Genomic DNA, 13550 nt, shown 5'->3' on the forward strand with positions numbered 1-13550 from the left:
CACTTCTTTAAAAAAAAAAAACCAAAACAACAACCACCAAAGTCCTGAAATCCCTAGGTAATTAGAATACAGCTGGGGAGAGGGACAGGAAGAAAGCTGTTCTCTGTAATTTTGACATACCAGGAATATTGCTCACTGTTTCTATTGTTGTAGTCCTAAAGCAAAAACCTAGTGTCCTGCTCACTTCACGCAATGGCACCTCTCCATCTCAGGGTGTCGTGTCTATAAAGCACCTGATAGAATGCATAAATGTGCTAAAATTTTGGATGTTTTGATTCCTTTAAAAAGTTCAAATGTTTTGGACCCAGATTTGAGGTGATACATCTGACATTTTTAAGCAAGCTAAGGAATACCTCAGGCACAGTCCGTGTGCCAGGTGACCACTGCAAATCAGTGACTGCAAGCAAAATGGACACTAAGTTTCTGCTACCACGTTTACTCTTGAATAACCGATGGCTTCCACACCTGTGCAGTGACTCCAGCTTTCTTGGCTGAAAATTTTGGCCTCGGAGCAGTAAACAAAGAGGATGTGGTGGTTTCTGGCTTAGAAAATGCGGAGTAGCCTGTGGGTGAATAGGATTCATTCCCTGGGAGAGAGGCATTTGACGGGAACGAAGGTTGGGAACCGTAGGCTGGCACGGAGTACACCGAAGAAGGCCGGGCCCTTGTGGGAGAGCCAGCACCAGGTGGAAGGTAGGTAGGTAAAGGCAGCGTTTGCTTTGAAGTGGGCAGCTTCAGTGTCTGCTTCATGGCAAGGCTTTCCTTAGGAGGCTGGAAAGTAAATAAAGATGGATCGAGTTGATAAGGTTGGTGTTTCATAATATCCAAAGCATTGAGACCTTTCTTAGGTTTTCTTTTTGTGTTCTTGGTAGCAGCAGCAGCCTTAGAGGAAGGCTTGGTAGCAGCAGGAGGGTAAGAGGGGCAGTGGATGGGATTGTAAGCGACGGGTGGAGGTGCTCGGACATTAGATGAATATTTCCAAGAAGCTGGTAAAGATGGAGTTGGAGATGAGGCTCGTGCCATGTTTGCCTGCACAGTCTCTGAATCCACTACATACTTCTCCATTCGGGAATGCCTCCTGGCAAACAGCTGTGCTCCTTTCCCACTCATAGCTGGTGGCATCTCGAAGGGAGGCTTTGTTTCTCCAGCGCTTGGGGTGACTGGTGTTGACTTGGGGGCAAGGTTTGGACTCGCCAGGCTGGCCTGAGGCCCTTTGAAAGGACCAGCAAGGTCCAGAGTGCTTGGGGGATGGACGGGAGAATGAGGATACTGTGGAGATTTGGGTGGTGCAGGATACGCTGCCTGAGGTGACGCTGGTGCTGGGAAAGAAGGAGGCTTGTTGGAAGCTGCAGCTGAAGGTGACCAAACTGGTGAAACTGGAGTACCAGCAGAAGGAGACAGCTTGAGTGAAGGCTTTGGAGCAACAGGAGGAGGAGCCTTTTGTTTAGATGCTTGAGTCTGCATGAAGTTGCAAGCCTCTGCTCCCAAACTGAGGTAGTCTTCTTCAGGTCCTGACTCAAAACCAGCTCCGGTCCCTTTTTTGCCCTCTGCGTTGTGTACAAGGGACAGCAGGGCAGGATTAGGACTTACTTTGGGTGCGTCTTTGAAATTGAACATAGGTTTGGAAGTGCTTCTTCTCTTTGCCTCCTGCAGTATCCCAGTTCTTTTGGCTGGCACGGCAATCCTTTCATCTCTGGACGCGATGTGTTCCGTGGGCTCGGGGACTGCCCACGCAGGTGGAGCAGCCTTGCTGGCCACAGGAGCTGAGACAGGTCTGTAGAAAGCCTCAGCTGGTGGGCTGACAGAGCAGTAAGGAGGTGGTGCTGCTGCATCTGAAAGGGGACTGGTGATATTTCTTACGGGTGAAAATGGTGCAGCTGCTCGGTTTTGAACACCAGAAGGAAAGGGTTTTGCTGTTTTATTCAAAGATGCTGCCTTTTGAGTTCCAGAGGACTGAAAAGAGAGGCTCGTGCCAGGTGCTAAGCCAAAGCCATTTTGTTGTACCACTTTGCTGTGATTCTGGCTCACATCTGTGTAGCTTTTTTTCACAGAGGTCTGCTGTCTTGACGTTTCCTCCTCTTTTGATTGATAGACGGAAGAGCTCACTTTCTGGAAGTTCTCTGTCACGGTGGTTTCCCTGTGCTCCTCTGTCTGCACTGTGCTTGCCTTCATCTCCTCTTGCTCCGCTGTAATCTGATCCATCCTCTGCCGCCTCTTGGCAAACATGAGAGCGCCTTTCCCTGTGCTGTCTGCGAGCGTCTGCATCTCCTCTCCACTTTTTGCCTTCTTTTCCACCTCGAGCAGACCACTGTCCCAGTCAAACGTCACAATCTTACCGTCCTTGTCAATGTCAGAGAAAAAATCTTCATCTATTTCCGACTCACTCGTTGCAAGCAAACTCACCTCAAAAGTGTTTTCCTTGTCCCCCTCTTCACCTTCACCCTCTTCCCCCTCGTCCTCGTCACGCTCTAGCTCCCCAGTCCCGTAGCTGACTAAAGTGTATTTCCTGGCCCTTTGGCGGCGCTTCTTGAACATCAACACCCCCTTGGAATTGGGGTTGGGAGCTGCCGTCAGCAGCAGTGCAATACTTTTACATTTAGATTTGGCTTCTTTGACCTGCTTCTCCGACAGGCTCTCGCTTCGTCGGAGCCCTGTGGAAAGAACAAAGTGCACATTAAATTCATGTGGCCCACGAAATTACCAGGAGACTAACGAGTGCATTTTTCTGTGCTGAAATTTATTAAATATGAAAACATTTTTTCTGTATGGAAAGTTCATTATACTCAAGTTTTTCTCACAGTGTTATAAATTCCATACCCAGCATTCCTTGGAAATACACTGATGCAAGTTCAAAAGCTACATCACTTTCTTTACGAGTCTCTTAGCTCAACAGGAGCATTACATATGTCTTAATTTTTATTCCCAGCACCAACAGACAGGTGACACTTTCTCATTTGTCCTGTTTCTGGTCTGGTATTTTCCAAGTATTTGACTGCAAGTTCCTCAGCTCATAGCGGCCATTCCTAGCCAGGCAGACCCACAACTGCTTAATATCTGAGACCAAATGAAACTGAGCAGATTCTGTCCAACAGTGGCAGCAGCTTCTGTCATTTAGGTGCTTATTTCAGGTATTTAGGTGTGCTGTAAATTGTAAACTCGCTCAAAGTCAGTATTCTACTGTGTATTAGCTGTTTAAAAGCAAGTATACATCCAGAAGGGCATACACAGAAAATATTAGCATTAACTTTCAGCCCCTTGGCAGATGTGGGAGTTTGTCCATGGTACTCAATGAAAGCAGGTTTCAGTCTTTTAACAAACATCACTTGCCTGAAATATATGTTCTGTAAGATATAACGTATATGGAATATTTATTTTGGAAATGTGGCAACAGTGAATACACATTTAAGAACAGAACCAAGGAGACTCAACTAACTTCTCAAGGGTATTCACTGGAGAATCAATGATAATATTTCTGAAAGCATTAACTACTGATCATGTGAAAGAGGAACAAATGCAGCTGCAAAGCTGATGGATGCACTGGACATCAGTGTGACTGCTTCCTTGTACTGGGACATGGAGCGTGTGCCTCATGGGGCAATGCTAGTCAAGTGATGTCCCTGCTGCTTCACTTCCTCCTACTCTACCACTGAGTGACAGCCTCAATAGCTCCTCCCTTCAAAAAACCTGGAATTTAAAGCTGTCCCTCACTAAATCAATAGTCACAAGGGAAAAACATGCCTCTGATAGAAGAAAATAGAATGGTAAATTATTTAGTATCTTTTGCAGGCATAAATAAATTTATTAAAGAAAGCCATGCTGTGTGTTTTCTAGCCATGATCCTTTCAGCCATGGCAGTAGATGGAGTCTGATACTTCTCCTATTAAAGACAATTGGAGTTTTGCCATTATGCCAGATGACTGCACAGCTGGACCAGTGGTCCTCACAAGAATCTGTAAAAGAGAAAGGAGCATGGCACCTGAGCCAGCAATTTCTAATATTTTTTTGTTGGAGAGCCAAATCACAAAATCCTTGGCTCAGTCCAGTGACAATCCAATTGCTTACAATAGTCACTGAAGGTATTTTCCAAAACTATGGGTTTTAGTGTTAGAGAGCTACCTATTCAGGTAAATATAATCTGAATAATATTTACAGAGAAAATTCCTGCTAAAGAGATCAAACACCCACAATAAAAGTTCTTTTCTATTTCAGACTTAAATGTTGCATTGTAACTTCTATTTTTGCAGCAAACATGCATAGTATTTGCTGCACAGAGAGTGTTCACTATGCTTGGAAACTTGTTTTTTCTAATGTGTGGATAGGTTAATAGTAACAATAGTAATAATAATAATCATCATCATCATGTATTAAATCAGTGGTTCCTAAGAATAATGACCTGCCACTAGTTTAGAAGAGACTGAGATTGTCGTAGTTGACATGGGAAAAGGACAGGACTTCTGTTCTTCCTGAAAGAAGAGTTTATCGTGTAAAAAGTAGTTCACTCTTTGTACTTTTGCCTTTTAAGACAGGTACTGCAAGTAATTCCCTAAGAAATGCAGGCACAGTCCCACAGTTGGTTCTGACTTTGCAGCCAAAATGTGAGGCATGTGCACTTTTCTTTTATACTTCATTTAATATGCCCAAAATATGTGGGTTGCATACAGACACTCAGGCATAAGTAAGTGCCTAATCCACTTGCCAACGAGACACAAATGGTTATCATGCTAAAAATATGCTTCCAGAGGAATTAGCAGTGGGTTAGCAAAAGAGTTCCAACACTGCATATGAAATAGTTTGTTGCTACAGTATCTCACTGCACACATTCAAGCACCTTTGACATACTGCTACTAAATCCCCAGACAGGATTCTTCACATTGTTGGGAAGGAGCAAGCAACCGAGAGAAAAGGTGCCAGATGAATAAAATAATAAAAAAATAAATAGTTTAATTAATAAATATTGCATGTCTACACCCAGTTAATCAATATTGGCTCCTAGTGGCAAGTTAGCTTCCATGTCAACTTCTTGGACACATTTTGAAGCTGACCTCTGGGTCTGGGAGTCAGGAGAAATAACATGTTCACTTTACAGTCTAGAGAAGGCTGACAAAACCAAAAGGATCATGTAACAGTTATACACATGCTGGTGTCTGTCAAAATCTCTTCTGCAGACAACATGAAGCTTTGCTGCTAGACTTTTTTATTAACTTTTCAAAGCAGTAGCATGGCTTTGGTTTTAGATGATGCAAATGACAACGCAAAGCTTTTGCTATAAAAGGAGAAACCCACAGGATTCACTTAGACATGTGCAAGCAACTTGCTCTTTTTGTTAATATTTTACAGATTGCCACTGAATATGAGTTAGAAGACCAGCAGAGTTCATCCCTTTCTGGAGATGTAAGAATTGTTAATCGGAAAAAGTCATGACTTAATTTCAAAGTGGAATTCTACTAAGCAAAGTTATTCAGTGCAGTTAAGGCATGGGTACAGTCTCAGCTCATCACCAGGAGCATTGTATTACCCTGAAAAAATATATAAAGTGAGAACAAAAACATCATTTAAAAGAAAAAGAGAGAGGGAAATTTAGAAAACTGCAGAAAAAATCTCTAAACATTTTTTTATTCTAATGCATTCTAAATCCTGAAATTCTATCTAAAGTTATAAAAGATGCCCCCAGGCAGTGCAAAGGATTAGATGGGACATACTCACTTGCGTGCCTTGCCCTGTGCTTGAGAGGTCTGTGCTCCTTTTCCGAGTGCTTGCTGTCTTCTCCCCGCACTGTGGCTTCTGCTGAGATGGCAAAGGAGAGGAGGGAAGGAGGTGCTTCTGACTGCCCTCCTTCTACTTGAGAATCAACACACCCCCTTTCAGACGCTTCCTTCTCCCTGTCTGAGCAGTCTAGGATCACCTCCACCCTGGGGATAGATGGAGCTGCACCTTGGATCCTCTTGACCTCCTTGCTGCTAGAAAAGTGGACTACTTTGTTTGACCACTGGATGTTGCCCTGCTTCACACCCAGGGGAACTGCGATCAGGGGACTGCTCTCGTCCTGTTGTGCACTGGATCCTCTGCTTGAAGGGGGGCACTTTTCTGTCCCCAAGAGAGTCACAGCAGGAGCGCTGGTGGCCTGGTGTGCGTCATTTGAGAGGGACAACTGCAGCTCAACCATAGCGCCTGGCCTTTCTTCTGTCGTCCCACTGACAGCAGCCTCGTCTGTCACGATCACTTTGGGCGTGCCTATCACTTTAGGAGGAATTCTGTGGCTTTGTGTGGTCTCTTGTTTTGTTTCAGAAAAGTGTGTGTTGCTTTCTGCTGCTCCGTGGTGAGTGCCACTGTAAATCTCTGTGATGCATAAATCTCCATGGGGTATCTCTTGCGCTGTGTTCATTTGCAGTGTGGTGTTCTCCCTGTAGTCCTCAATTTTTATGTTCCCATTTTCTCTTTCAGCATTCAAGGTTTCATTTATTCCACTGGAGGATCTGCACATTCAAGAAATTAAGCTGCTGTTAGCACAGCCATTGTAAATAGAGTTACAAAAGCAATTTCTGCATAGTATTTCACCACCCTATTAATTGTGGCACCTTCTGGCAGGTTCAGTTAAATAGAAGAATTTTCCGAGAATGTAGAGGTTTTAAATAGAAGCATTTTCGTATCTTTCAAAGTTCTTCAACTTAGCAGTCCAGTAGGAGGGAAATTACACACCACTGGTAGAACTATGACCCTACTACTAACCTAAAATGTGGAATTGTATCATTCTCAATATCAGTGTGTTTTCACAGCCACATTTCTATTACAGGGTTTTCAGAGAAACGTTGCTGGGACATTTGAGACTATACTTCTTCATATTTCACATGCCCGTGAGAAAATTAACTTTGCATGACACCAGAGGAGTGTTTCAGTTTTGGCTCTGTAGCCACTACTGCAACTTTTTTAGGCACCATCCTTACATGTGGTTCCTGTCCCAAATCACTCACTAAGGAACAGAGAAGTACTGGAAAGGGATCAGAGGGAAGGAAATTAATGATCCTGTGATGATCATCATCCTTATATATCATGGATTAGTTGAGATATTCTGGGCCTATGCCAGTGATCTAGCATAAAAGTGTAGTGAACCTATACAGTATTTCCTACCTGTTTAAAAAGATTATATTTCTAACTGGAAAATGTTATTCTCACTTTTGAAACCTACAGTACATGTCAGTGTAGCTCCTTTTTCTAAACTGTTGATTCCTCTGGCCCAGTTAAGCTGATTTACTGCTTTTAGGACACCTGGTGTACTCTTTTGCTCCTTCTTTCAGTACTCTGGACCATGCTGGCTACTATTAATTTGATGAGAAATCTTCTCTGTACAGCAAGGCTGCAGCATGTTCTTAAGAGTTTCTATCTGCTAGAAGGTAGCAAAGCATTTTTTCAAATGAGGAAAGCAGTAGGTTTCCCCAGTAAAGTACTAATATCAAGTACCATGGAGATTTTGAAATCGAAAAAAGCAGCCCTGGCTATTCTGAAACTTCAGAACCCCCTAGGAAAAAAAAAAAAAAAAGCTTGGAAGAAACAGCAGAAGGAATAAATCTGTCAGTGTGCCGAAGAAACTTCAATATCACTTGCTTTTTAGGCATGCAGCTTACTGCTTGTGGCAGTCTGGGTCTGCCTCAAATAGCACAAAATGTGTAACATCCATTTCGCCACATATGGGACTTGGTAAAGGTCAGACAGATTTTAATTTAGGGAGCTCCTTGCTGCTGGATCCCATCGGATGATGCTATTTGGATGATCAATTATACTGCTCTCGAGCACAGATAAATTACAGAAATCTGTAAACATTTCCATGTAAGATATGGAGTGGGGGCTGGGCCAGCTAAATGTTAGCCTTTATTGGTAGTTGAATGGTTGTGTGTATGTGTGGGAGAGAAAGATTTCCACCTTAAAAGGCCCTTGCTACGTATGGATATACTTCTACTCTATATAGACATAACTGTGTATCCTCTGTCAAAATGCAGAATACCGGGCATGATTTCTTTTTTGTCAATTCAGATTCTGTTTTGTCAAATTCTTGCTTCTGTTTCAGGCCTTTCCAGCTCACTGCAGGAACAGCAGCCCTGGTGTAATTCCAGGAAGGAAGCAGAACTCCTGGAGTCAGCACGGCAGGGTTTGTCGCAGGCTCATGTTTTACACCCTACATGGTGTATTTCATGTCGGCATGCACTGGGCACTCCCTTCTTCCCCCTAGAAATGTTCTCTCCACACTCAGCAGTAGCCCAGGAGCTGCTAACACTGATGTGAGAAGGGCAGCCTGGCGTTTCAGTGTCTGTCCCCTCTCTCCGTGTTTCCCGGATCCATCTGCTCAGCATTTGCCGGGAAGGCCAGGGAGATGCTCCCCCACAAGGCATCTGGGAGTGCCCGCCCTGCAGGGTGTCGCTTTCCTCTCATCCTGTAAACCGAGCATTTTCTGGGCACTGCTGCTGGTCAGTAACTCACGGCGGCTTACACGGCTTTGGGAAAACTTTTGGTAGACATCAAAGGCCAAGTAGCATTTTAAAAACTACTTCAAAAGCCCAATTTTCCTCCCACTAAGATTTGTAAGAGCACAATTAGGTCAATAATTAATGCCTGTGAAAATTGTATCCTTCATGCAAAAAGTTCAGGGACAGCCAGGAGCTTTCCAATGGAAAATATTCTTCCCTGCTAACGCAAGATACTTAGATATAAAATTCACCAGTGGAATAGCACTTAAACTATTCTTTCCTCATGCTTTCCAGCATTTTCTTGAGATGGCTGCTAACAAGTGGCTACTCAGGAAAGGAAGGGTTTGCTTCTCATTGCTCTCAAAGGATGCTAAAGCACTTCCTGAAAAATCCTTCTGGGAGTAGTGCTGAGAGGGATAGTACCCACAAACAAGGTGGGAGGGGAAAAGAAGTGTTTCACTCCATCCTCCCATACCTGGGAAGATACAGACAGAAGGGGCTGGGATTTGGGAGAGATGAGCTGATGAGAAGAAATTTAAAGATTCTCACAGTGAATTTCTTCAGAACATTTTAGTCACTTTCAGAATGTTGAGCAACTACAATTTTCCTAAAATTTCTGACATGGTTGCATTCCATGAAACACTGAATTATGTTATAAAAACACTCTATTTTGGTTCTGATTTTCAGGACATGCCTTGCTGTTCACCATGCATTCAAGCAGGGGCAATGGAGAGTCCCTTACAGCTGCAGCATCCTGTGGCCTTCAGACAACTGAAATATCAGTTATGGAACAGCAACAGGCAGGAGTCAAAGTATGTAGAGCTATTTCTATGGCTGAAGAGAAGACAGCTGGTCAGCCACAAATACCATTCTTACAAGTGCAGTTCCAATAGCCATGTTGTGAATTAAAAACAGGAGAATGCAGCTATCACATGAGGAACACTCAGCTGGTCCCCTGCTGAACCAGGAGCAGGAGCTGTGCACTCTGGGGGAGGTAAGCTGTAATCCTCAGCTACCACTGTCTCTCTGATCCTGTCACACAGATCCATTCCTCAGCCCCAGACAACATGTACAGGCAGGCCATGTAAAATAAATGTCTGTTATAAATAAAATGACCACTCCTTGAGAGCATCTAGTTTTGAAGGCAGACTGTCACTTTGAACTGCTAGGCACTTGAGGAAAGCTCTTTTGTGCAGGTTGCAGGAACCATGAGGAATTTCACATGCTGTGTAGACATCCCTGGTAGACAGAGACAAATGCCTGTTTTCAGCCTTTCCAGGGACACTGCTCTGGTAGCTGTCATGATGAATCCTGATCCTTCCCTGGTCCTGCCTGGGAGAGGGAGCTGCAGTAGCTCTGGGGGGAGCCTTAAGTCCTTACAAGGAGTGTGGGAGTTTCAAGACTTTTTTTCCTCTTCTTACCCCCACTGAAGGCAATTCAGTGTTCATCCTGTCTGAATTCACAGTCTGGGGAGAATGTGATTTACTGTAGGTGGCTCTGAACTCAGGTTGCATTTATTAACGGCTGGCAATTACAGAGCAGGCATTGGGATAGACTGATGTTCAGTGAGCAGTAATGCTGGCCTGCTTGCAAGTTTGCATGAAGCTTCTCTGCTCTGAGAAACTCAAAGCATTTTCAAAGAAAACCCAAATTCCCTCTCACTATTTTACAAAGGCAGAAACTGACACCCAGAGAGCTGTGACTTCTCCCACCTCATCTAGTGAGGTGATAACAGCTACAGAAATAGAATTCATGACTTCCAGACCCTCTCCTCTTCCTGACCACTATCACATTTTGCCACCCAAGAAGACCCTTTGCCATGTCATCATCAAGGCATATCTGTGTAATACAGTTTCTCCATCTATACAGCCTTTGTTCTTTGTAAGCCTCACTTTACTATCTGTGGGGAATAACAACACTTCACTGCTTCAAAGGGGTGCAGAGAATAACTGAACTCAAGGCCCTGCATTATGCATATATGGTAGTGGACACCTTGCAAGTATTAATACTTACATCTGGAGATTGTACTATTAATTCTGTGCCTGACTGCTGCTGTTCAAATTATATACATTAATTCCTTCAGCTCAAATTCTCTGTCTTCCTTTTCCATCCAAGCAGAGTTACAGACATTAACAACAGGACTATCAGAACCTCTCAGTATAAGTCTGCAAAACGAGTGTGTTCAAAGCCATCGCTTTCCAGGTGGTTCACTGAATTGCACCAAAGCATCCTGAGCATTCCTGTACCTCTTGATAAGCATCTGCAGGACGTCAGTCAGGCTTTCCATCAGAACAATGACTTCAGCATAGGTTAGGTCTCCACAAGGCTTGCCATTGATAGACACCACTTCATCCCCCTCACACAGTCCAGCCTTGGCTGCTTTGCTTTTGCTGCGAACCTACAACGAGTCAAAAACAAATGCCAAATTGCACAATTAGTGTTCATTTGAAAACAGCAGCAACCATGTCCTCAGCCTACTTTTTGTCTGTGCAAAAGTATCAGTAATGTTGATCATAAACATATTTGTGGTAACACAGATTATTAACTTGTCTCAGTTGAGGTTAATGTTACCCTGGCCAGTAATAATACAAAACCTTCTGCTTTACTGAACTTGTGAGCTAGATGTCAAACAGGCTGGATTAATTCCTTTAAAACTGGGAGAAATTGAAGTTTGGGACAGGCAACAATCAATTGATCACAGTTTAGCAGAACTGCAAAAAAACCCTCATCAGTTTCTCTGAGAATGAAGACTACCAAGAAGTGAAATTTCACTGAGATTGTAAAAGAAGAGTGTGTAAATTCAGGCCTCTCTGGAAAGAATATCAGTATCTGCATGCTGGTCTCTTTTTCCTTAGATGCCCAGCTGTAGTTTTGGTTCTAAACTACAGACATCTGCATCCCTGGAGATCCTAAATCCGTGTTTAGTCATTTCAGTAAGTGCCCTGATTTATTGAAGCACGCCTATTATGTCTAAACTCCTCTGTTAAGTTCTCATTCAAGAATCCTGTGCAGCTCAGTTTTTGCAGTTTCATTCCTTTTTCCACTGGCAGTGTGTGTGTAACTTATCACAATCTTTGCATAACAAAACCCAGACAGCTCTAACACCACTCAAGGTATGCCTACAGTTGATGGCTATTTCTGACGTATGTATTTGGCAACGAGTGTGTTATAGTAACCAGGATTCTTGCATGAGTCTATTTTAGAATTACATATACACAAAAAAGGGCTGGCCCTGAGTTCTTTGATGTCACTTTTCTACCTGTTGGTGTGAGTACTTTAGCCTTATACCATATCCAGCTGTTGATTCAGCGTGTTACCCTTGTTAGTTCTCATAGTGTTTTCTTGAAAATTTTTCAAGAAGTAACATTTCTACCACACTCATAGCAGCAGAGTCAGTCCCTACTGACTTTAGGGAAGCTACTTCTGATATGCTCTGGATCTGAGGGTGGAACTGCCCTGCAGACTCATGGAATTGTCCCAGATTTTCTCTTAAGCCACTGGGCTGGTACCTAAGATGCATTTCAGAAAGGAAGTTCTTTAGAGTCAGGATGATGTGGGGCACAGCAGTAAGACTGCACGTTTTTCTGTGGCAGGGCCACCATATATGTCACTGCTGTTTCAATTTTCACATTCCCACATGTCACATTATGGCTCTTGGAGCAGTGAAGGAACAGAAGCCTGTTGCTTACAGAAGCCAGTTTCTACCTTGCAGAGTTAACATTTACAAATATGGAGTGGTATGCTGCTCTGTTTATCTCCCCTTGGACAAGAGCATAAACATCCCTGTGCCTTGGGAAGAAGTGACACTTTAGACAGTGTTTAGAAGGTTTTGCTTCATGTAAGAACTAGAGGTTTAGTTATTGTCCTTGTTTTAAATAGAAAGGTATGCTATTAAATTTTTACAAGACATCCTTGTCCTGAATGTAGATATTTAATATAGATACCATGATGAATTTTGAGTGACCTTTTTTCAGAAAATCTGTAAACATCATTATAAAAACCTGTGAACTCTGAAACAGCATAATGTGATACCTAGATTGTGAGAAGAAAACTTGTTTCTCTTTCTTTATCTAGTGTTTGACAGACTCCTTGGTAGCATTAAAAAGAGAAAAAAAAAAAAAACAGAGAAGGGGATTGATTTCCCTTTCAAAGTTCTTAAAAGGTTCTCTCAGTCAATTGTTCTGCCTTGTGAATTGTTGAGAGATTACAATTTTGAGATATTTGAAACTTCATGCAAAAACACCCTCCCAAATTTGAACGTCTACATAAAATCACCTCAGTATTAACCTGTTTGTTTGTTTGTTTGTTTGTTTGTTTGTTTGTGGTTTTTTGTGTGTGTGTTTCTGTTGGGGTAATAAAAGGGAAGGCAGAACACCCAGAAGGAAATAGGCAAGGGTAGATTTTGTGGTAAATTATAGCAGGTTGCTTCTGGAATAGGATATCCCATCATCATTTGTGTTATTTCAGCCTCAGCTTAACACCCACTTTCTCAATAATATGTAGCCTGCTTTTCCAGGCAAGCTGTAATTGTTTCTGGCTTTGTTTATTTGTTTTAACTGGAAACCCACAAAAAATAATAAATAATTTACTCGTGTAAACTGAAACTTTTCCGATTTCTGGGAAAAATAATAAATAAAAATAAATAAATCATAAAGAAAAAGACCCACCCAGAAAAACAACAACAACAAAATTCCAAGAAGATTTGTGGAAAGAAAGATGTCCCTGGTAAAATATGTGTTCAGTGGACAGTTTTCTCTCAAAGTTTTGGCAGAAAGCCTTTGAGGAGCCCACTGGGAAACAAAAGCTGCTTTTGTTAGCAGAAATGCAACTTGGTCACACAGGGGACAGTAAGAAACCTTTATCCAGTTCTTGGGAATTTAAAGCAAGGCATATTTGGTTGTAAAGCAGGAGAGATTCTTACAAAACCAGCGTTTGCTCTTTCTCCTAGTGCAGACCTGGCTTTCTCAGGTGCTTGTTTCTCCTATGCACTTGGAAAAAAAGTGTTTTTTCCCATAAATTTTTTTGAATGGGATCTCACCCAAGAAAAATTACTTTGGAAAGATTTCCTTTGTTTTCCAATGCCTGCAATACCAG

General features: G+C 42.7%; 1 protein-coding gene across 2 annotated transcripts in view; it reads right to left on the reverse strand.

Annotated features, from left to right (window-relative positions):
* SYNPO2 (synaptopodin 2) overlaps nucleotides 1–13550 on the reverse strand; it is a 71948-nt gene that overhangs the window by 9824 nt on the left and 48574 nt on the right. The window contains exons 2-4 of one of the 2 annotated variants that reach the window (XM_062494015.1): nucleotides 10703–10854; nucleotides 5704–6473; nucleotides 466–2651 (exon numbers count right to left, since the gene is read on the reverse strand). In XM_062494015.1, the coding sequence (XP_062349999.1) occupies nucleotides 466–2651; nucleotides 5704–6473; nucleotides 10703–10854 (3108 nt within the window). Of the gene's footprint in view, nucleotides 1–463; nucleotides 2652–5703; nucleotides 6474–10702; nucleotides 10855–13550 lie in introns of both variants that reach the window. The other variant, XM_062494016.1, reaches the window with a different exon arrangement.

This window comes from Cinclus cinclus, chromosome 5 (assembly GCF_963662255.1).
Source record: "Cinclus cinclus chromosome 5, bCinCin1.1, whole genome shotgun sequence".
In the NCBI taxonomy this organism is placed as follows: domain Eukaryota; kingdom Metazoa; phylum Chordata; class Aves; order Passeriformes; family Cinclidae; genus Cinclus; species Cinclus cinclus.